The sequence below is a fragment of the Mauremys reevesii genome, linkage group 3, assembly GCF_016161935.1.
Source record: "Mauremys reevesii isolate NIE-2019 linkage group 3, ASM1616193v1, whole genome shotgun sequence".
Taxonomy (NCBI): domain Eukaryota; kingdom Metazoa; phylum Chordata; order Testudines; family Geoemydidae; genus Mauremys; species Mauremys reevesii.
This window is the reverse complement of record NC_052625.1, coordinates 150466115-150487200: the sequence shown is the minus strand read 5'-3', so window position 1 is coordinate 150487200 and position 21086 is coordinate 150466115. Positions and strand designations below refer to the sequence as shown.

Genomic DNA, 21086 nt, shown 5'->3' with positions numbered 1-21086 from the left:
ATTAGTCTCTTCTCCAGTTTAATTGATGCAGCAGCATGCTTTTTAGCAACAGCTTGTGCATACTTAGGATGGCGTCCCCTCATTTTTTATTCCTGCTTCATTCAACTGACTTCACATAAAATGCTGCAAAGTGGCACACTGAAAATGAACATAAATGTCTTCGCTTCTGTAAAGATTAAAAATTAAATCACCTTGATGACATTCAATTTACACGATGAAGCTAGAAAAATCATTAGTGCATGGAAGCCAAAATCACATATGATCCAAAAAAGCAAACTTCCTAATGCTGAACAGATTCACAAGTCCTGTTGCTGCAGATCATGATTCTCAGTGTAGCAACGGAACAGATTGCGAATGTGTCAGAAGAGTGCCTATTGGATCCCAGGCATCTTTGTATTGGTTGCCCTTCCTTGTAAGATAAAATAATTTCCTGGCCAAACTAAGGTAATTGTGATAAGGTGCTGAATGTTTTTTCCTGACTATTCTGTCATAACCTCTGTTTCTTTTCATTTTTTTTGTCTATAAAAAAGTTTAACAATTTATTTCCATTCTGTTTTGCCTTTTCTTTTCCAGTAATTCTGTAGAGAGGAAAACTAGGAAGGAGTGAGTAACTCTGTAAGAGTAGGGTATGATGGGAACATCTTTCTAAGTATTGAAAGGTGTTACTCAAAGGAAATTAGTCTGGTGGAGGTGGTGATAGAGGAAGGACCTGTATGAACTTCAGGATTCCAGACCTAGGTTGGGAGACCAAGTTCTGGCCTTTGCATTTGATCCCCACCTCGCACATTATTTTGTAGTTTTTAATAATATTTGTAAATTGGGGGGGGGTAGTGTGCATGTTTATATTTTTATGCTATGAGCAACAGATTGTTATGATTGTGAGACAACTGAACTTTAAAACTGCTGCAGATTCTTTATTAATAAGCTACAAGACAGCTTGAAGTAATGGTAAATGTACGTGGAAGTTTAAAAATTCAAGATTGTATTAAAAAACAAGTGAGACTCTTTGGATAGGGTGGAACAAACCTATTGCAAAAAAAATCACAGATTGTATGAAAATATCATAAAAGTACTCAGCACAATAGAGCAACTTACAGCAACTGCCCTACCTGGTACAGAACACTCTCGAGTAACTGACTAATTACCTTTCCTGCTGTAACCTTCTGTTGCTGAGACATTTTTCTGTGAGCCATAAGGGGCACATGATTAATGCACAAAACAATAGTCTGAAGAGACAGGCACACTCCCAGAACCCTTTCCCTTCCTTAAGTAGTTTGAGTTATGTTAACACAAGACTGCTGGCAAATAAACAGATGGCAGGTGATGTGCATATTAATGGATCCCTGAAATAGCATTTCTGTTTTCCAGAAGGAATAAGAAATTCTTTTTCCTTCTCTTTTTTTAATAATCTGAAGGTCTCAATCTCATTTGGAAGTATTTGTCTGTGCTGTTCTCCATTCTTATTACAAAAGCTAATTTATAACCACATACTTTCTACAACAAAATTGCTTGTAATAGTCCTTTTGGTGATGAGGAGGGAATCCTAGCAGTAAATAGAATGAGTCTTGTTTTCTTACTTACCTAAATCCTAACACATGAATTTCTTTGAATCCTGGAAGTTTCTCAAATATCTTTTGCATCTATAGAAAAACATAAACTCATTAAATCCATATAAGTTCCGCTGTTAGAGACCTTACCTAAATGTGAACAACTGCTGTCAATGGGCACAGTTTGAATGCGTGAAATATAATATTTAGGATTTCAGAAAATGCTTAGGACATTGTACCATTTGTATTGATATGTTTTGTTGTTCAACTGATACATGACTTGGCTTTGCAAATGTTGTCTGTACTACCTGATGAGCAGATACTGCTTTTTCAGTGAGAGTAATTGTGTAAATTAGTGGTAGCCAAGTTCATAATAGAGCAAGTCAAATAGTATTCATTGAACCAAATATTTGATTTATTTTGGCTGCTTTTTGTTTATGAATTATTTGCAAACCAGTTCTGTTAGTTGTAAATTATTAATTATTCAAAAGCATTCACAGAATTTAGCAGATTGTGGGCTGTTTGCAAACTGCTTGTGAACTGATCCCTTTGACTGTTTTCTTTTCATTGTGTTTGGGTGGTCACACAGTATACTTTCTGCTTCCTAAACGGATAACTGAAACTCTTTAATGTGAGAACAGGCAATAATGAAGAGCAAATAATGGATAAAAAAACAAGTATATGATATGCATTTGTCAAGCCATAGAGGTTTATAAGCATCTTCATGAATATCTGGTGGTCACAAATAATGATCACTACAAATCACAGTAAATTGAATTCATGAATGCCTTAACAAATCTGCATTTTCTCATTTATGGTGACATTTACACAATACATTAAATGATATATTGTATGTACCTATATTATGTAAATTGGATAAACTCCTGGTTTAAACACACATTTTCAAAGAACTATCTGATTAACAGCCTGGTTCTGAAAACAGGCTGAGGACATCAGCCAGGGTGCTGAATGCTCCCATTCTGCTAATGAAGCCCTTGGGAGTTCAAGGAACTCAGCACTACAAAGACAATGAACAGCACATCAAGGAATCATACCCTAATACATCAGCACATCATACAAGGTACATGAATTAGTGTAACCAGTAGGTCTTTTCCATCTCTTCTTAGTATGATTCTGCATAAATCCTGCTGAAATTGCAGCCCTCTTCCCATTCATGGGTGGGTGGGAATTGGACTTTGACAAGCAGGTAACAGGCCCTCTTGTGGGTCAGGTCTGTGTGTGTGCGTGCGCACACGCGGACTGAGGTACCCCTTTCTTTATCCATGATATCCCTCTTGGTGGAAAGATCTTGAGCTAATTTTCTTCACCACACCAGTGGCCTTCAAAATGGTACCCTCCACTGAGGTGAAGGCGGAGGTGACCTTAAAAGACTCGACCTGAGTATTTAGGTTCTCATTTGTTGCCCACTCTTCCCCTCTTGAGTTTCTCTTGGCTAATTGCTGTGATTTGTCAGTTGCTGCCAGATTTCTTGTTTGCCCCTTGGTTCCCCCAGCGTCCTGGTGATGTTATGAAGGATTTTTCTCTCATTGAAGAAATGGCACAGTTGGGGTAGTTTTCTCATCTTCCTCAGAGCACACAGGAGATCTGGCCTAGGATTCTTTGCGGGATTTGATTAATTGTCACAACTTTTTGCAGATATCCAGTGCAGGTTAAGGAAGGTAGTAGATGGCCAGTGTGCCGTCCCAGTCCCTGAGTTGGCTACATGGCATCTACCTAGAAGTCTTTCTCTGCATTACTGGGGGAGTGGAGGATTTCATATCTAGTGCAGAGAATGGCACCTCTTATCTAGAACTCATCCCTCACATGAGGAAAAAGCAAGAGAGATCTAGAAATCACCTCAATCTTGATCTTGGATTGTCTTGATGTGGGGGGTGGAGGAGTAGGTGTAGCCTCATACTAATGATTATCAAATTGCCATGCAGACATGGAGCCCAATGTAAGGCACTGGACTTGCCCTGCTGGTTTCTTGTTAGCAAGGGACTCTTTGCAGTCCTTCCTTGGTTATGTTTGTGTTATAATTAATGAAACTGCAGCATTGCTTTCATCATATGTGTGGTGTCTTATTTCCTGCCTTCTCCAAGCTAAAGTTAGTTTGTCTACATAAACAAACATATGTGAACTTTATTTTCATCTAATTTTATGCAAAATCTGTTAGTGTTCACATAAACATCTACAATGACTTAAATCTCCTTTGCTGTGTTTTGGGCTATGTTATGAGCTCATGGATGTTTGGGTCCCAACAAATGCCCCCCCCCCCCCCCAAGAGCTGAATTAGCATTTGTGGATGAGGTTTCAGAGCTGGTTGAGTTCGCACTGCTGGTTCTAACCTGCTTACCCTCACTCCACTAATGCACTTCTAAATCTATCTGGTGATAAGATCACCCTTTGCCTCCCCCGTGGACTATCTTTTGAGAAAGGCATGCCAGCTGTCCTATATAGTGCCAGCATGTGAACTGTTTTACTGTTCATTACTGCATGTCAGAAACATAGCTTCATATCCTTTAAAATGGTAAGATGAAGTTTCACTAAAAGGAAGATACTTTAATAATCACCCCCCGCCCCTTTTTTCCCTTTTTTTCTCTTTCATATGAAAATACTTCGGAAACTCCTAAACAAAGCAACCAAAAGACACAGATAGTAGGTAGCCCCAGTATATGTGCTGCAAAGAAAAGTCTGCAAGCAACCTTTACTAATGAGATACACTTAGATATCTTGGGAGAAGCAGCTGTTCATTAGCTCTGTCAATACTCCCTTTGCAGTTTCTTTGTATCTGCAATTGATTAAGAATGAGTATAGCTGAGGAGAATGCACAAAGGAACACTGGATAAACTGGCACTAACTTTTGGTTAATTTTACTAAGCAAGCCTCCTGGAGACCACCTCATCATTACGTGCTAACTATGAAACTGCTAATTAAAGATGCAGTTAGCATTATTAATGATATAAATATGCCGCTGCTGCTCTAGTTCACAGTAAAATAACTAGAAGAGGCAGTGTGCTTTCAGTCCCTTGGCTGCTTGCTCTGAAAACAACAGTAGCTAATTTCTTTCAACATTTGTATTAAATTGCTCATTAGGTTTATTGTGAAAATTAAATTACTACAAAGCACTGTCCATTAATTCCTGATTAGGCCCAAATGACTTTCCTAATGTTGAAGTGGGACTAATACTCTGCTGATTGGTTATCTGCAGCTATGCTACTGAACAGATGCTGGAATTCTTGTTAGGCTGATAGATAGACAGATATTCCAAGCAAAAGATGTTTATGCTTGGGGGAAAGTGCAACAGGCAGGGACAATAGGAGTTGTCTGTTTCAAATGAGGGCAGTTCCTATTTATTATTTATATTGCAGTAGCACCTAGAGCCATCAACTACAGCAGGCCCTTATTGTGCTTGAGGCTGTACAAACATAGATGACAGTCCATGCCCCGAAGACCTTATTATCTAAAAGCTCGGGAAAGACTTTATGCTTTGAAACAAAGTATTCAAGGCTCATGGGCAGATTTTCAGCGGGTATAAGTTTGTCATAGCTCCATTTATTCCATGGAACTATGACAATCTACACATAGCTAAGGACCTGCATGTTTACTATATGCTTATACATACTTAGTTCTGGCCAGGGCTCATATGAACTACTGAATGTAAAGAATAATACCAATTTGTCATCTTACTAATACTACTATAATACTAATCATTTTGTAATTCAAGGGCATCCATGTTTGCAGCAGGAAAGCAAAACCTTCTGTGGCAGTCTTTTCTTCAACAATTCTTGTTGCACTAATTTGATATTGGCCTGAAATTTAGGAAGCATTTTGTGTTGATTAAGATACCATGAAGTACAGCAGAAACTATTGAATTCTTGTGTTAATGCTCCATTGTAATCTGCAGCAATTCCATGGAAACCTACATTATAGTAAGATATTATTGTTCTTTAATAAGACAGTGCTCTGTAATATAGTACTTGATAAGAGTAAACCTTTGAGAGGTCTCCAATGTATGTGATGCTTTATTTTTAGCATTGTGAATATGATGCAGTTGTTTCTTATTATAAACAAATGTCAGTTACATTCTTTAGCATTGGGTCAACCCTCTTACCTGATGTTGAAATTTTCCCGCTAGTTCCTGGTACTGTGAGGAGTTGGGATCATTCAGCTCTGTTGTGTACTCCTGATTGATGAGAGTGACACTGAACTCCACCATCTGCTCCATCGGGAGTTCTGGGACTGTATTAGTGACCTCTGGCTCCAGCCCCTGGGACAAAGGGAGAGGAAATGAACTTCATGGAGGGAAAATAAGAAGACAAAGTAATTTCTTTAAACACTTTAGTACCTTTAATGGGTACAAACATGTTTTGCTCTTGCTACAGAAGAGGTTTCTCAAATATATCTTATAAAAAGGATTTTTAATTATATTTTTTTATGTTTACTCCACAAAGTACTTTCAGGGAGAACAATAGAACAAGAAAGAACATCAGAAAGCATGCTATGTTTCGCCTATGAAGCAGGCTCAAAATGGCAGCTGCCTCTAGACTAGGGAAGGGGGCTTTACTCCATTTAAAGCAACAACAACAACAAAAAAATCTTAGTACTGGGCCTGATTCTTCCCCCACTTATAAAAGTTTTTCTTCATTGTGTCTTAAGGGAGTTATTTCTGGTTTACACCATTGTATGTGATAAGAGAATCAGGCATTCTGTTACAAAATAATGGTGTTATACATTTTTTTCGAGATCCCACCATCATTAGAGTGCGATATAGATCTCGACCTTCCCTTTTCCCTCTCCCCACTTTTTTGGCAATTTATCTGTCATCTGCATAAGGGTGAGATAAAGCTTTTTGTGGAAACAAGGTAAGTTTGAACCTTGCTGTGTCTCAGCTTGCCCATGTAGTTGCCTTTAGCACGTCATGCAAACATTCTGCTTTTGTTTACCACTGTATAACCTTATTCACAATTAGGTTCAAAGACAGCATTGCCAACTCCTTTGATTTTATTGCAACTCTAGCAATTTTGGGATTTTTTTTACCTGTCTTAAGAAAACATGGTGAAAGGCACCTACTTATGAATTTTCGCTCATTCAAAATGTCCACCATCTCCTATAACCGTCAATGGGGCTGAAACCAGCCATTTCCCTGCAGGATATCTGCAAGAAGAAGTGAGGCTGCCCATAATGAAGATGGCTGCTGCCTTCCACTGTTTTCAGTAAGATTGAAAACATGTCTCCAGGCAAAATGGCTGTCACTCTGTGGTTCACGGGGCTAGATAGGATACAGGGACAGTGAGGAGCAGTGGACACACCGGGAAGGGTGACTGGGGAGAGTGAGGGGGAGCAGGGCACTGGGAGGAGCAGAAGTTTAGTGGTTGCAGGGGAAAGGGGATGGGGGTTTTGAGGGGTAGGAGGCAGGTTGAGCAGGTTGCAGTAGACAGTGATGCAGTGGGAGATGGAGGGGATAGACTGGCAGCATCCTCAGCCTAGGGGTAGTGGTGGGTAAGGGGAGTCCCCTCTGAGCAGCCAGGGGAGGTAGTGTTGCTAACTCTCATGAACTGATCACAAGTCATGGGATTTTGGTGCCTGCAGGAAGAGCTGTCAAGATAACATGAGATGCTCCTCCAATCCTGTGATTTTTTTCAGTGCTGGGCATGTGAGCAGTACTCTGTGTGAGATCTTTTAGGCTAAGGGCATAGACCTGCCCTGCACCTGATCCCTGCCTTCAGGTATGGCCCTAGAGCAGAGAGAGGGGCAATGGGAGGCAGTGAAGAGGGGAGTCAGGGAAAAGCTGCTGCTAGGTTCTGGGCCCTAGACCGAGCAGCAGCACTGCCTTAGGACTTCTCCTTTACTTGGGATCCAGATAGAGGAAAAGCCCTGGGAGACAGCAGGGCAGGTGAGGGTGGGAGTCAAGAAAGAAATAGTAAGTGAAGGCAGTTCCCCTTTCTTATTGGTGAGGAGAAGGCCAGTGGAGTTTCCATTTGAGCAGCCAGGGAGAGGCATGCATTTTGTGTGCATTAAACATGGATTTTTCAACCTGAAATTATTATGCGCACACAACCACAACAGTAAAGGAGAGTTAAAAAGTCAGACTGACTAAAAAACGTGGCTTGTAGGGCAAATCTCATGATTTTTTGGGGATCTGTCTCATCACTTTTGCTCTCTTTAGAGAATCCAATACATGTTCTTGAGGTTGGCAAAACTGCAGAGGTGCAAATGAGAACAGAATTTGGGCTACTGTTGTTTTTAATTTGTTTTTAGACACTTTAATACTATTATTTTAAACACAACACTTCGTACACTGCCTGCTGGGGAGGCAGGAGGAGGGAAACCACTTTTGGCCCTTTCAGAAAGAATTTTGAACTTAGCCCATATTTAGTGTTATTTATTCATATATTTTTAAGGCTAGAAGAGTCCATTATGATCACCTAGTCTGACTTGTATAACATAGGCCATAGAATTTCACCGTGTAATTCCTATATCAAGCCTACCAACTTGTGCCTGAATTGGAGCATGCAGGTCAATGGACTTATGTGCTTTTAAAAACTGCATCCTCAAACTTAAAAGATTTCAAGTAATGGAGAATCCACCATCTCCCTTGGGAAATTGTTCAAAATGTTAATTTAGAACTTGGTATTACAGATGTTGCTTAGGTCAGTGAAAAGATTCCAACCTTCTTCTGTTTCAAATCCTTCTTCAAGACTCCTGTGGTAATCAGTAACACTGACCCATATCAGTACAATATTCCATTGCCAAACCAATTGTATTTGAAAATAAATGCTGTAAAATAGTCCTGTCTTCTTTGTTTCCCAGTGGGTTTTCTATTATCTACCTGTTAAAAATGTAAGAAACTTGGAGCAAGGACCATCTTGCCATCGTCTTTATCTTGTACAGTATTGAACATATTGTTAATGCTTAAAAAGGCTACCTTTTTTAATACTGCTCAAGGACATTCCAGCCCTTGTGCAAGGCCGAAAAGGCTTTTGCCTCATGTACAAGAGGATATTACAGGAAGTGCATCAATCAAAAGAGATATGACCCAAAAGAACTGCAGGCTGATCTGCCTTAGTCCCACAGATAGGTCGGTTTTCTTTTTCCACTATCAACTAGGTTGGCATTGGGCTGCTGGAGAGATTTGTCCCAGAACTGAGCACCTGGGTTTTGGTAGCTGCCAGGAATGAGCAGAACAAGAGATTTGCTCTATTATGATGATGACACAGGAGAAAGAGACAAAAGGAGCCTTTACATACAATCAAGGATAACTAAAACCAAGTGTATGTCTGTGCCAGCATATTCTGGCACAGCACGTGCAGTGTTGTGCAATTATTCGTCAAGATGCCTCAGTTTTAGATTAACATATGCTGTATGCAGTGCATACAAAAGTCTGCAGTTTTAATGGCTTGTCAGAAAGGGAGGTGGATGATTCTGTGTCCTTCTACAAGTGCAGAACCAAAGAATACAGACATTTTTATCACTACCGCCATTGCTCTTGGAGGCAGTTCCATGAAGAGGCTACTCCAAGGACTTGGGTGAAGGGAGAATGGAGACAGAGCCTACAACATGGAAAAGTTAATTTATTTTGAAGTGTACTAGGGGCTCTGAATTACTAGAAACAAATGACTTTTTCCCAGCTCTTTCCCCTCCCCAGGTAATAAAGAGTTAAGGGCCAGATTTTTAAAGGTACTTAGGTGCCTCACTTTAACAAGGCATCTAACTATCTTTACAAAATTGGCCCTAAATGAATTAAAACCTTTTTTGTCTGCTTTTCCCTGATGAATTAAATGTTATTGATAGTGGAGATAGCAAAGAAACAATCAGTTGCAATTTCCCTCATTTCACTGCATAAGTAGAATGAAAAGCCTATCACAGTCACAGGTTTTTTCCAGTGGTGTACAGAGGTATTTTTCTCAGTAATGGGACTTTTTGCATCCTTGAACCTCTGAAGCCCCTGCTGCCTGTTTGCTCTGGAGAGATGTTGGGGAAGATTTCTGTGTCACACTTGGTTGCTAAGAAGGTAGAAAGGCCAGATGGATTGGCGATACTCTTGCTTGTTCCACTGTGCAGTACAGAGCTCAGAGTGTGAATTTGCACTGCTTTTACATAAAACAGTGGGATTACAGAATTGTGTAATTAGGCCTAAAATCCTTGATTCAAAGAAAAAGAGGGAGAACTATGCTTCAAAGACTATTATAAAGTCTGTATATTTTCCACACTCATGAGCAGGAACCATTATTCATGATTAGCGTATAGAAGAGAGGCCAATAAAACCCTTGAATCTTAATTGAAGTGTATAGAAAAAAAGCACTAATGGCTTTGAACTGCAGAGTTCTATAAACAACATTTATTTATTTATTTGCTATGTTAGTTTAAAGAAGAGAGGTGAATCAATAGTAAATAGGATATTAGACCGTCCTCACCTTCACAGGAGTCTTTGTGTCATTGATGACTTCATTGCGTAGTGTGCCATTAGGAGCTGATGCATATGGAGGCGGAGATACGTTAGGGGCACCTGCTGGGATTTAAAATAAAAAGGAAGTGAGAAAGGGACATTCATTAGCAAAATGGCAAAAATAAGTCACCTTTCTCTGTTGCTTAGCTATCAACTGACAGAAAATGCACTTCCTAATTTCGTGAGAGTGTGTGTGTGTGTGTGTGTGTAGAAGCTTGGGCTGTTGAAATGTGGTAACGAATTAAGGCAGGACTGAAAGTCTTTTTTCCTGTGTATAAAATATGGCCTTTCATTAATATCATAAAAGTCAATCGGGTTGAATATGAGTAACTGTAAGCAGAGTTCAACTCTGAGTTTAACTCTGCAAACTACTAAGTCAGAGAGCTGAAGCTGAGGGCCAAAGAGGGCTTAAGGCAAGGGACAGCGGAGGACTTGGATATATGTATATAATAACATACAATATACGTATTCTGCTAAATATCCTTACTACATGGTAAATGAATGTATATTTTTGATTTTGCAGTTGTAATCTTTGTTTCTATGACTGTATCATAGGGTGACACTGGCTTTTTAAGAGGGAAGAATCCAGTGCACCTGTGTCTGGTAAGCTGCTCCCAACTGGCTTAAAAGAGGGCACGTGGGCCCTAGAAGGAAGAGTGATAGGCAGGTGAGAACTTTCCAGGAGAGTGTAGAAGGTGCCTGAAGGAAGTAGTAGATTGTTCCTGGGGAAGGGCCAAAGGCAGGAGAGCAGTAGAGTGATATGCTTGCTAACCTTCATAAGACAGGGCCAGAGGGCTGGAGAGGGCTGAAGGCCAGGAAGCAGCAGAGTTGCATGCTCACTTGTATGTCAGAGAGCTGAAGCTGAGGGCCAAAGAGAGCTTAAAGCAAGGGAGCCAGCGGAGGACTTGCCTGCTGATGCTCCTCGCTGGAGAGCTGGAGTTAGGGGAATGGTGGGAGGGACTGCCTCTTGGTCTGTCTGAGATCTGAGAGGTTAATGGAAATGCGGAAGTGGTGGATAGTGAGGATGAACTGCTAGAAGAGAGGCAGTTCTGCTGGTAAGAGCAGGCTTGCACTCCAGCTGGAAGGATGGGGGTGGTTGTCCTGGGAGAAGGACAAGTGAAGACCCACAAAGGGTGCAGGTGTGGCAGAAGATGCTGGAGTGTGATGTGTGTATGTGTGTGGGGGAAATAGGGGGTGTCAAAGGACAACATGGTGGAATTTTATGGACTACATGCACTGGAGGTGATAAATGGACTGTTTTGGGTCTTTTGTTATGGACTATATTACACAGTTTTTGGAGCAGGGGTGTTATTGAGGCAGAGAGCACCTGGTGTGGAGTTACTGGGGCTTCTGAAGGAGGGAAACTGAGGCAGCACACCTGTTCTCCTGCAGCATGTTGCTGGAAGGTGCCCCATATGACAGACTAATATCTTTCTTTAGGAGTCAATTTAAAGTAACAAGAGCCTTTGGGGGGAAACTTGAATTTTCCCATTGGAAGCAAATTCATTTATAATAATAGAAACACTTTGGTTAAAGTCACTTTTAAGAAGTTTTTATAATACACAAATCAATAAAGAAAATATATTGTTTGACCACTTACTGCACTAAGCTGCTAATATTTACAGTTTTTAATTTCAATATTTTACCAGCATTTAAAAAAACAACTACTACTTTTCAAGGCTTACACATTGCACCTGCTAACATTCTTTCTTATCACACCTTTTAAATAAAAGCTTGAATTAATATGCTGAAATCAGTATGACTTTCTGGCTAACCACTTGAAAATAAAGGATTATATTGATATATCCTAGTCTGCTGATTTTGGCTAACAAAATGCAACAGCTCAAACTCCAAACATTATTTTAGAAGTGAAACAAAATTAGCACTGTGACATCTTATTGGCTGCAAATCAAACTAGAAAAGGTTAAGTTTCTTAAAGTGCACCCTCGAAATCGAAAATAATGTGAAAAACCAAGTTAGAGTAATAGTTTTTTTTTGTCTGAATGTCAAGGTACACTCCACAGAAACCCTAATGTACTCAGTATAAATCATTTTGTTTAAACACTTTTTTTTTTTGGTTGTACCTAACTGAACGTTTTTACTTTTGTTGCTGTCACCAAATTACAGCCTTCTAAATTCTAACAGTAATTGTTTCTAACAATTTTGTGCTAATGGGCAAGCAGTTTCAATTTTACCTGTAGAAAGGGAAGAAATGTCCTCAAGCTTTTTGCCACCTGTCTTCTCTGTAGATATTTCATCTTTCCTGTTAATCAAATAGAAAGGAATGTTTTAATGGGCAGCATTCATTATCAGCAGGAATATAATGAAATTTTGGCTTCTACATTAAAAACAGTTTTAAATGAAGGAAGTTATTTTAATGTAATATTTTGATTCCAGCTTTCTAAAAAAGGCAGTGGAGCCATCAATTGCTTTTTTATTTGGGAACTTATAGAACTTATATTTATGTTCTTTTTTTCAGCATAAGATTTCTTCTTTCACTAAGAAACAATTAAGTGATATATGCATATACCATGTTGCTGTCTGAATACCACACCTGACATGAGCTTGCTTGTGTAATTTCATTAATTCTATGAATAATCATAGAGAGAGTGGGCCCTGTAAAATGTGATGATAGTGCATGGTCAGATTATACATATAATAGCTGTTTAGGGCCTGTTTCTTTGCTGACTGAAGTCAATGAAAGTTTTGCCTTTGACTTAAGTCAGAATTCGATTGGGCCCCAAGCCAATAACTCTCTGTGTGTGAATATTTTCTAAACCAAATATTTTCTCCCTTGCTGGTCATGACATGAAGCATGGTGCGAGCATCTCTTTAGAAGTCTCATATTTTAATCTTGGAGCCACTGGACTCTGCTATACTATGCCTCTTTTTTTTTGGTGGCTAATTAAGAAAGGTGAGAGGGGGTTAGTGAGAATCAGTTGTCAGATCACTGGCAGCCAGCTGGCTGTCATTGATCCCCTTTAAACTAGTAATGGTCTTAAACCAAATCCCATGATCAAAACCTTGCTGAATTATAGGAAAGTTTGGATTCAGATCTGGATCCAGACATCCTAGGCCTGTCTATGATAGGCCTAAAATCAGATATTCCAAAACTTTGAGAAAGTTTAGATTCAACTCCAGATTTGAACTTTGCAGCTCTGGCCCCATCTTTTCTTCAAACACAGGAATGGCACCTCGATAGCACACCAGATCTGTGCATGACCAGAGCTTATGAGCACAAGGTCCTGACTGAATCTAGCTCTGCCAGCTGGCTGCCTGAATTATATCGATTGCTTTTTACCAATAGTCTATCTTACATTATTGGTATTTAAAATAATTTCTGGTGACATGGAGGCAGTTTTTTTGCACTACCAAATTGGACATCTGAATTCAGTAATAGTCTCTTTCTCCAAGCTAGCCACAGTTAGACTGGAAAGAGGAGTAAATGACACACATGCTTTGAATTTCTGGTACTCTTTTAACTAAAAAAGAAGTATGACATCCCATGCTAGCAATATGTCCAATCCCCCTTGGCTGGAAGGATGGTGGCTGTGGTGTCATGTCACAACACTACTGAATATACCAAATTGAGGGAAAATAGCTTTTACTGAGGAAATGCCTATGAATGGAGTGCGCAGGTGAAAATTGATCTGAGTGAGATAAATACATTGCATATGCAAAGTATTTTGTTAATGATGACAACACTCAGCTCTTAGTATATGCAGCCAAGGCAGGTCATGCTGCACATGCACAAATAGCTAACTTAGTAACTTAGCTATATCGTGAAAATTCTAGAGCAGGTAGACAGTGGATCCTTTGCCTCATTCTCTGAATATCGTGTATGGCGGGAACTGAATATAATACCATATTTTTTTCTACAACCTTAGATATGTATGTATAGCATATCTGTGCTTGGCAGAATCCATAAAAGGTACATGAAATCATTCCTCCAAACGATTCAGTAGTAAAGAATAATTTTAATAGCATAGACCCATGGCCAGTTACATTTTCAGCTAAAATTGTTCAGCTAAAATACAAATAACTTATTGTTATCTGCCTCATTCTCTGAACTGCATATAAGGAAAGTTGTGCTGTGCGTGGGAGCATTGGAAATTAGCTTCATAATTAGTCACTTCAGCCCTTGTATACTGAATGGCTGCTGACTGAAGACTCCACTTTGAAATACATACCTAAGAAAGCAGAAAACTCAGAATAGTCAAATCAAAGTCACTAAGGACATTGTGACAATGATAACAATGTAGTTCATACCAATGAAAGATATTACAAATTGCTACACATGATTATCTAGAGTTGTACAAACAATTGTGTGAAATTATATTATAGTAATTTGACAAACATAATTACATAATTAAGACTGTACCATAATATTTACGCACAAGGGGGCAGGATTAAGCATGCAACTTTAATTTTACCCTGTAGTCCTGATGTTCTCTTAACACAGGACCTGAACTTCTATTTTGTTACGCTGGTGTTATGTGAGTGTAAGTCCATTCACTTTAATGGAATTTCAGTGGATTAAAACTGTTATAGGGGAGCAGAGAATTGGGTACCTAGAGTTTTTCAATATGAATAAATATTATAAACAAATAAATTATACACAATAGTAGTGATATGCCTGAAATTGAGGTATACATTTCTAAGTTTGTACTGAGCAGTTTTAAGCAAAGTTTGACTCTTGCCTCATTTTTTTTACATGTTTTTAAGTATTCATGCATCATACATAATTTTCTAGGAGTTTATCCCATTGAATTTTGGGGATGGTCTGTTGTCTGCCAAGCATCTATCATTACATCTCTTAGGACTGTAATAATCTACCAATTTATTTTTAAGCTTCATGGAAAGAAGCTGCGGTGGGGGTTATCTTTTCAGAATATAGCATAATACATCTTCTTTCTGTGGCTTCTAGTGAACTATGAACAATTTTGTATCCTGGCAGAAAGAGCTTCAACTCACCAAAGTATGCAAAACAATGATTTAAATTGCTTCTTAATCAAACTAAAAAAAGTCACTATTGGAATAAATCTTATCTTATTGAAACATGCCATTTATCTTACATACATACACACACACAATAAAGGTATCTCTTCTAAAATCTATACCTTCATAAAGAATATGCATACACAAGGAGTAAAATCTTGGCCCCACTTGAAGTCAATAAGAATTTTGCCATTGACTTCAATGTGACAAGGATTTCACCCGAGGCATGTTCATATGTATACAGCACATACATGGTCTGGAAATCTACACAGAGACAGCAAATAACATTAGTGAAAAATTAAACAGTTGAACAGAAAATAAAATAAAATCGCAAAGCTTAAGATTCCAACAGCAATGTGAACTCATCATCTATGTACATCTTGTATATTTTATGCAATATATTTTTATGACAACAAGTAATATATTAAGCTACACATGAACTCAGAAAAATAGAAATGGAAAATGCTACATATATTCAACATGACTGAGTTACTGTTGCTGTGTTAGAATCTTAAGTTTTACATATCCTGGTTTGTATTTAAAAGGCAATGACTGCATAACTTCAATGTCATGTTAAAGGGAGAACCATAATTTAAAAATATTACTTCTATTGTTACAAGTGACATCATAAGGATACAATAATTTTAAAGTGATTCAAGAAGAAACATTTTTCAGTTTGCTTTCCGTTGCATTTGACTGCACTTTTCACATAGTAAGTTAATTAATCATTGCCATCATGTTGTTTATCTGCATCTTTCACATAGCAATAGGAAGAGAAAAACTTTTTAAAAATAGGAAAATTTGATTATTGAAAATCTCTAAGATTGGCAGGGGGATTTGAATAGGTTTAGCATGGGAAATTGCTCATCAGTTTCAAAAAGTAAATGTACTTTAAGTCGATGGTGTTCCTTTTAATATAGTTTTTACATTTTAATTTCTGTGTGTGTGGGTGGTTAATTAAAAAGAAAATCAAAGCAAACACTTGTGCTTAATAAAGTTGCTCTGCAGATGGTCCAAAGTGATGACCCATTTAACTGAGATCATTGGAATGGGGATGGGCTAAGTTTTTCCAACTGCTATATTTAGGGCTTGTCTACCATTGGGAATTTACCAAAATAGCTATTCTAGAAGTGGATTAAGCTAAATCTGAAAAATGCACTATTATTCTGAAATAGCTATTTCCGTAAATTTCCCAGTATAGACAAGTCCTTAATGCCTATGTAGAGACAATTTTCTGCATGGTAGGATTTACAGGATAGCTGAACATCAGTTAACACTAAGATAAGCATATCTTCATTATGAGGAAGCTTAATTTTTTAAATTAAAGCACAGGATTTGCACTTTCTTGTAGAATGCATCAAAAGTGATTAGAACCCCTACAATCATGGAATACCTGATTTTCCCCCCACACTAATGATTTCTCCTTTTCTTTGTCTTCTTTTTATTTACCATTAAGGTATTGCAGAGAATTTTGTGGTATGTATGTGTGTTAGTCATACTCTCTCATGACACCTATTCTAGCAGAGGCTTTGGTCTCGACTGAACCTCGTGGTCACACTAAACTAGGAGAATTTTTCATGATGCTGCAAAGTGAACAGGTGTTAGCTAAGACTTTTGTACAGCCTTAATGATATGGAGCTCTATTATTGTACAGTACACACAGCTGTCTCACATATACTACACATGGTGCACACCAGGGTTCTATCCATGCATGCACTCTCTCACACCCACATAAATCTGCACATACCTTTTTCAAAAAAGGCAGTAGCATCAACTGGTGAGTACTCTACATTTGCTTTACTTACCTTTCCTGGAAGGGTCTATGTTTTACTCGCTGTAAAAAGATTAAAAAAAAAGTTTTTACTAGTGGGTGTATTCAGTCAAACACGAGAAGCCTGTTAGTCCTTCTGTTTACTGTATTGTTAACACCACTTTTTTTCACCCAGTGAATGTTGATTTTTTGCAGTGCACCCTCCCTTGTCTATGTTATCCCTTACCTTTATGCATGACATTTATCAGGTGGAATCTGGGAAATCTTAACATTTCTAAAGAAAGTTCAATCGTTCTTACCCGTTGGATTATCTCCAGATGTTCCTGGGAGTTGCTGAAGTTTTTGCCAATGTCAAATATGCAGAAGGTTTCTCGCTGGCAGGCATTGACCCAGTTCTGATATTCATTTGTATCAGGAATCCGATCCAGAAAGATCCGAAAGGCTTCCCACACAGCTTCCTGGCAGACTGAAGAAGCAGAGCAGGGTGAGGGATGGATCTACTAAACCATACAGAAAACTTCCAGGCCAACTTCCACATACTCTTAAAGCAAGAGCTAATTTTCTGTTGCATTTCAGATTTTTTGTTTTCATTCAGTGCTTTTAAACAGAAGGTTTTTTTTTACAGTTTTCATGTTTATTTGAGTTGACATTTATTTGTCTTCACACAGAAGGACTGAGCCTTTGAGTGCCTCTGAGTGCTAGCAAGCACGTACTTGCTACAACATGTATGCCTTGCATGAACAATGAAAGAAAACAGATGTAAGGAAACACATTAACAATGGAGAAAGCATAAATTCACAAGTGGCCTTGTAAATAACATGTAGTTAGTAGATAAAGAAATAGTAATAAGAATAGTGTGTGATAAGCTTGCAGCTGAAGCTTTGCTTATTAATATATTTTGCAGCTCATGGACAGTTCAGGATCTGTACAGGGATCGGTTACAAAAATTAGTAAGGCAATTATAAAGTGTGATACAAGGTAAAATGTAATGCACATGCATGAGTGTGTTTTAGAATAGGTATATAATCTGCAGGGCTGGCTCTAGGTTTTTTGCCGCCCCAAGCAAAAAATTTTTTGGCTGCCCCCCCCCCAGCCCTGGGCTCTCACCCCCCCACCAGTGCCCTCCCCCACCCGCACCCCCTGCCGCCCCAGCACTGGGCTCTCCCCCCCACCCCACCCACACCCCAAGCCGCCCCAGCCCTGGGCTCCCCCTCTCAGTGCTGACTCCGCCCACTCCCCCATCGCCTCCAGCCAGTCTGGTGATGGCAGGGTTGGGGTAAGCAGCGGGGCTCCTGGGCCGCGACTCAGCCCAGGGTCCCTCCAGCCAGGACTCCCACCTCCAGGACCGGCTGGGACCCGGAAGGGCAGAGCCAGGGGACCGCCCCAGCAGGGGGTTGAGGAGCTGGGGCAGGGTAGCCCCAGAGGGAGCGGAGCCCCAGAGAGCGGGATGAAGGCCCCGCATGGCAGCGCCACACCCTCTATGGCTTTGCTGCTGCTGCTGCTTCTGGCCACCCTGCTGCAGTCCCTGGGCTGCTTGGGCTGCTTCGCCCAGCCCCGGCTGCGGTGCTAGGGTGGCAGCTGCCCTGTGGCACCTGTAGGCGGCTCCGTGTGCCCCGCGGGGTGCCCCCAGCCCGAGTGTCCCCCACTTGGAGCCTGCCCGGCCCAGCCACAAGGTGCGGGCGCTGCTCCCCTGTGGCCCCAGGGCGCAACGCGCTGCTGCTGCCAGGGCCAGCTCTAGGCTTTTGCTGCCAGAAGCACCAAAGAAGAAAAAAAATGGTATCTGGAATGCCGCCCCTGAAAATGTGCTGCCCCAAGCATGTACTTGGTTTGCTGGTGCCTAGAGCTGGCCCTGATAATCTGATTTATTATTATGTGCTTTGGAGATGTGGTAAACCCCTATACCCAACCTGCTGCATTTGAGTTTAAGCACCTCAGTGTAGTGTTGCTGTATGCCAATAAAAAAAAATACAAACTCAGTGAAGAGTCCAGATTTGAGCTAATTTCTTGGGAAGCAAGTGGAAGAAGTTGTGGAGAAAAATTCCAGCCCAACACAATGTATCAAGTTCAACTGTGGTGTAACTCCATTGAGTTCACTGCAATTACACCAGGGAAGAATTTGTCCCAGTGTTCTTCTTATTCCATAGCATTGCTGATAATTGAAGATGGAGCTTTTGAGTGAATTAAGCTTTTTCAAAGCTGGAAAAAAGAGAAATTAAATCTCTAGGACATAGGAGTAGTGAAGTCTGATGTTTAAAACTGTGTACCTTTCCCCTTGTTTCCCAAAGCACCTCCAGAAAAATGGAATTACTTAGTTTAGGTAAACTCTCCTTGGCAACAACAGTGTTTTCTTTCTCTTTGTACATGTGTACATGTTCATTTGTTAAATGTTAAGTAACAACTCCATGGTGATGAATCACCAAATTACATGCCAAGGTGCAGCCGGCAGGAAAGAGACGGGTATCTCCATTGTGGAACAACCACTGCTGTTCTGTATCATTTGGGAAAATAAAAGTGAGCACAAGGGGAAAAAAAAACAGGGATGAGGATTTCAGAAGAAGAGCTCAGTGGGCTAAAAATCACATGGCACTCAGGCTCTGACAGCAGCTCTACTTAATGGATCCTCTTAGCTGTCTCCAGCAATGTCTCTCTCCCCCCCACCGACCTGATGTTCAGCAGAAGACATGCATCTGTCTATATAGACTATTTACTCTCTCTTTATACAAGAAAGCCATGAAATTTAATTGTAATATTTTATAAACTAGTTTATATTTGGGGCTGGCCCCAGACATTTTTATTTATTTTAAAGTATCCACAAGTGTGCTATGCACTTGACAAACAACACATAGAAGTAAGGTCCCTGCCCCATTTGTGGGAGCTTGCACATTAAATGGTGGACAAGTGAGGATCATAATATGCACCAGGGAAAGAGGAGGAAGCAGATGGGTTTTACTAATACGGCAGCAAGGTTACTCAGACATACATTTTATTGGTTTCATTTATGGTCATGACTTTTTTAGGCAATGCTACAGAAGTGAGTTTTTAGGGGTGATTTGAATGAACTGAGGATGGAGGTCTGGTGAAAAGATTTTGAAAGTGCCCCAAACACAGAAGAAGATATGGAACATATAAGTGTGTGATGGAATAGGGCCCCCCATTCTGTTAGCACTTCTACCCAGCAAACACTTACAACTTTTGATTGTACTCTTCTATCTTGTAAGATGAAGTTGGGGGCCAAACTGTTCATGGATCCACAAAGATAATCACCTGATCCACACCCCCCATTAGCTACTGGCACCCCAACTCCATTGACAAGTGCCCCAAATCCCTGCACAGATGCCAGTCCCCCCTCTTGCCCAAAATGTTCTGCATGGGTTACAGAGATCAGGCATCTCTCATTTTGCAAAGTGTCCCATTAAACTTACAACTGATTCTGGTAATACATACTCTGGTCTGAGAGCATCTATCTTTCTTAGGTAATAATTGGAGATATACCAATCTCCTAGAACTGGAAGGGACCTTGAAAGGTCATCCAGTCCAGCCCCCTGCCTTCACTAGCAGGACCAATTTTTGCCCTAGATGGCCTCCTCAAGGATTGAACTCACAACCCTGGGTTTAGCAGGCTAATGCTCAAACCACTGAGCTATCCCTCCCCATATGTGACTGATGTGGCAATTAATATTTAAAGGATCACATATCTTAAAAATTATATATCATCTCTAATGTTGCTTGAAATACAAAATAGTTCTGAGATTTATGAACACAGTGGCTATTGCACTATTATTTTTCTTTCTCTAAAATTCTCTCCCTCCCTGTTTCGGGATGATTGCTTCATTCATTATTTGTTGGATGAATCCATTGTTCATTACTTTCAGTGTCACCAAATCCAGCTAAATTTTTGGCTTTGTGAAAAGATGGTGCTCACACAGAATGAAAGCTCACACTACTTAAAATCTATATTTCAAGTCTGCCCTTCAGAGGAAAACGAACTCAAACATTTTCAAAGTGTAGCATACTTTTAGCACAGAACTTCTCAGCAATTTAAAAGCTGTATCCTTCAGCAATTCCAGAGCTATTTTTGAATATTTTATAACTGTAAGATGGAGCTTTCACTTTTAATATTTGATAATTTCAGTAACTTCAGGTGAGAATTGCATACAGTATCTAAAACCTCAGGTTCTCTAAAATTAATAGTCAGTGATAAAAATGGCTATTCTCAAAGCTAGTGTAGGAATGCACTGTGTAAACATGCTCGCACTGCTGTGCCAATACACCTCAATAATAAATTGTGAAACATCTGCCTTCCCAGCGCTGAGCCTTTCCT

The 21086-nt window shown here is 39.8% G+C and overlaps 1 protein-coding gene across 2 annotated transcripts in view; it reads right to left on the bottom strand.

The window, feature by feature from the left end:
- IMPG1 (interphotoreceptor matrix proteoglycan 1) overlaps positions 1-21086 on the bottom strand; it is a 98074-nt gene that overhangs the window by 54622 nt on the left and 22366 nt on the right. Inside the window, exons 3-8 of one of the 2 annotated variants that reach the window (XM_039531529.1) lie at positions 17065-17231; positions 16800-16828; positions 12192-12259; positions 9965-10059; positions 5662-5817; positions 1582-1640 (exon numbers count right to left, since the gene is read on the bottom strand). In XM_039531529.1, coding sequence (XP_039387463.1) covers positions 1582-1640; positions 5662-5817; positions 9965-10059; positions 12192-12259; positions 16800-16828; positions 17065-17231 — 574 coding nt within the window. The remainder of the gene's footprint in view (positions 1-1581; positions 1641-5661; positions 5818-9964; positions 10060-12191; positions 12260-16799; positions 16829-17064; positions 17232-21086) is intronic. The other variant, XM_039531530.1, reaches the window with a different exon arrangement.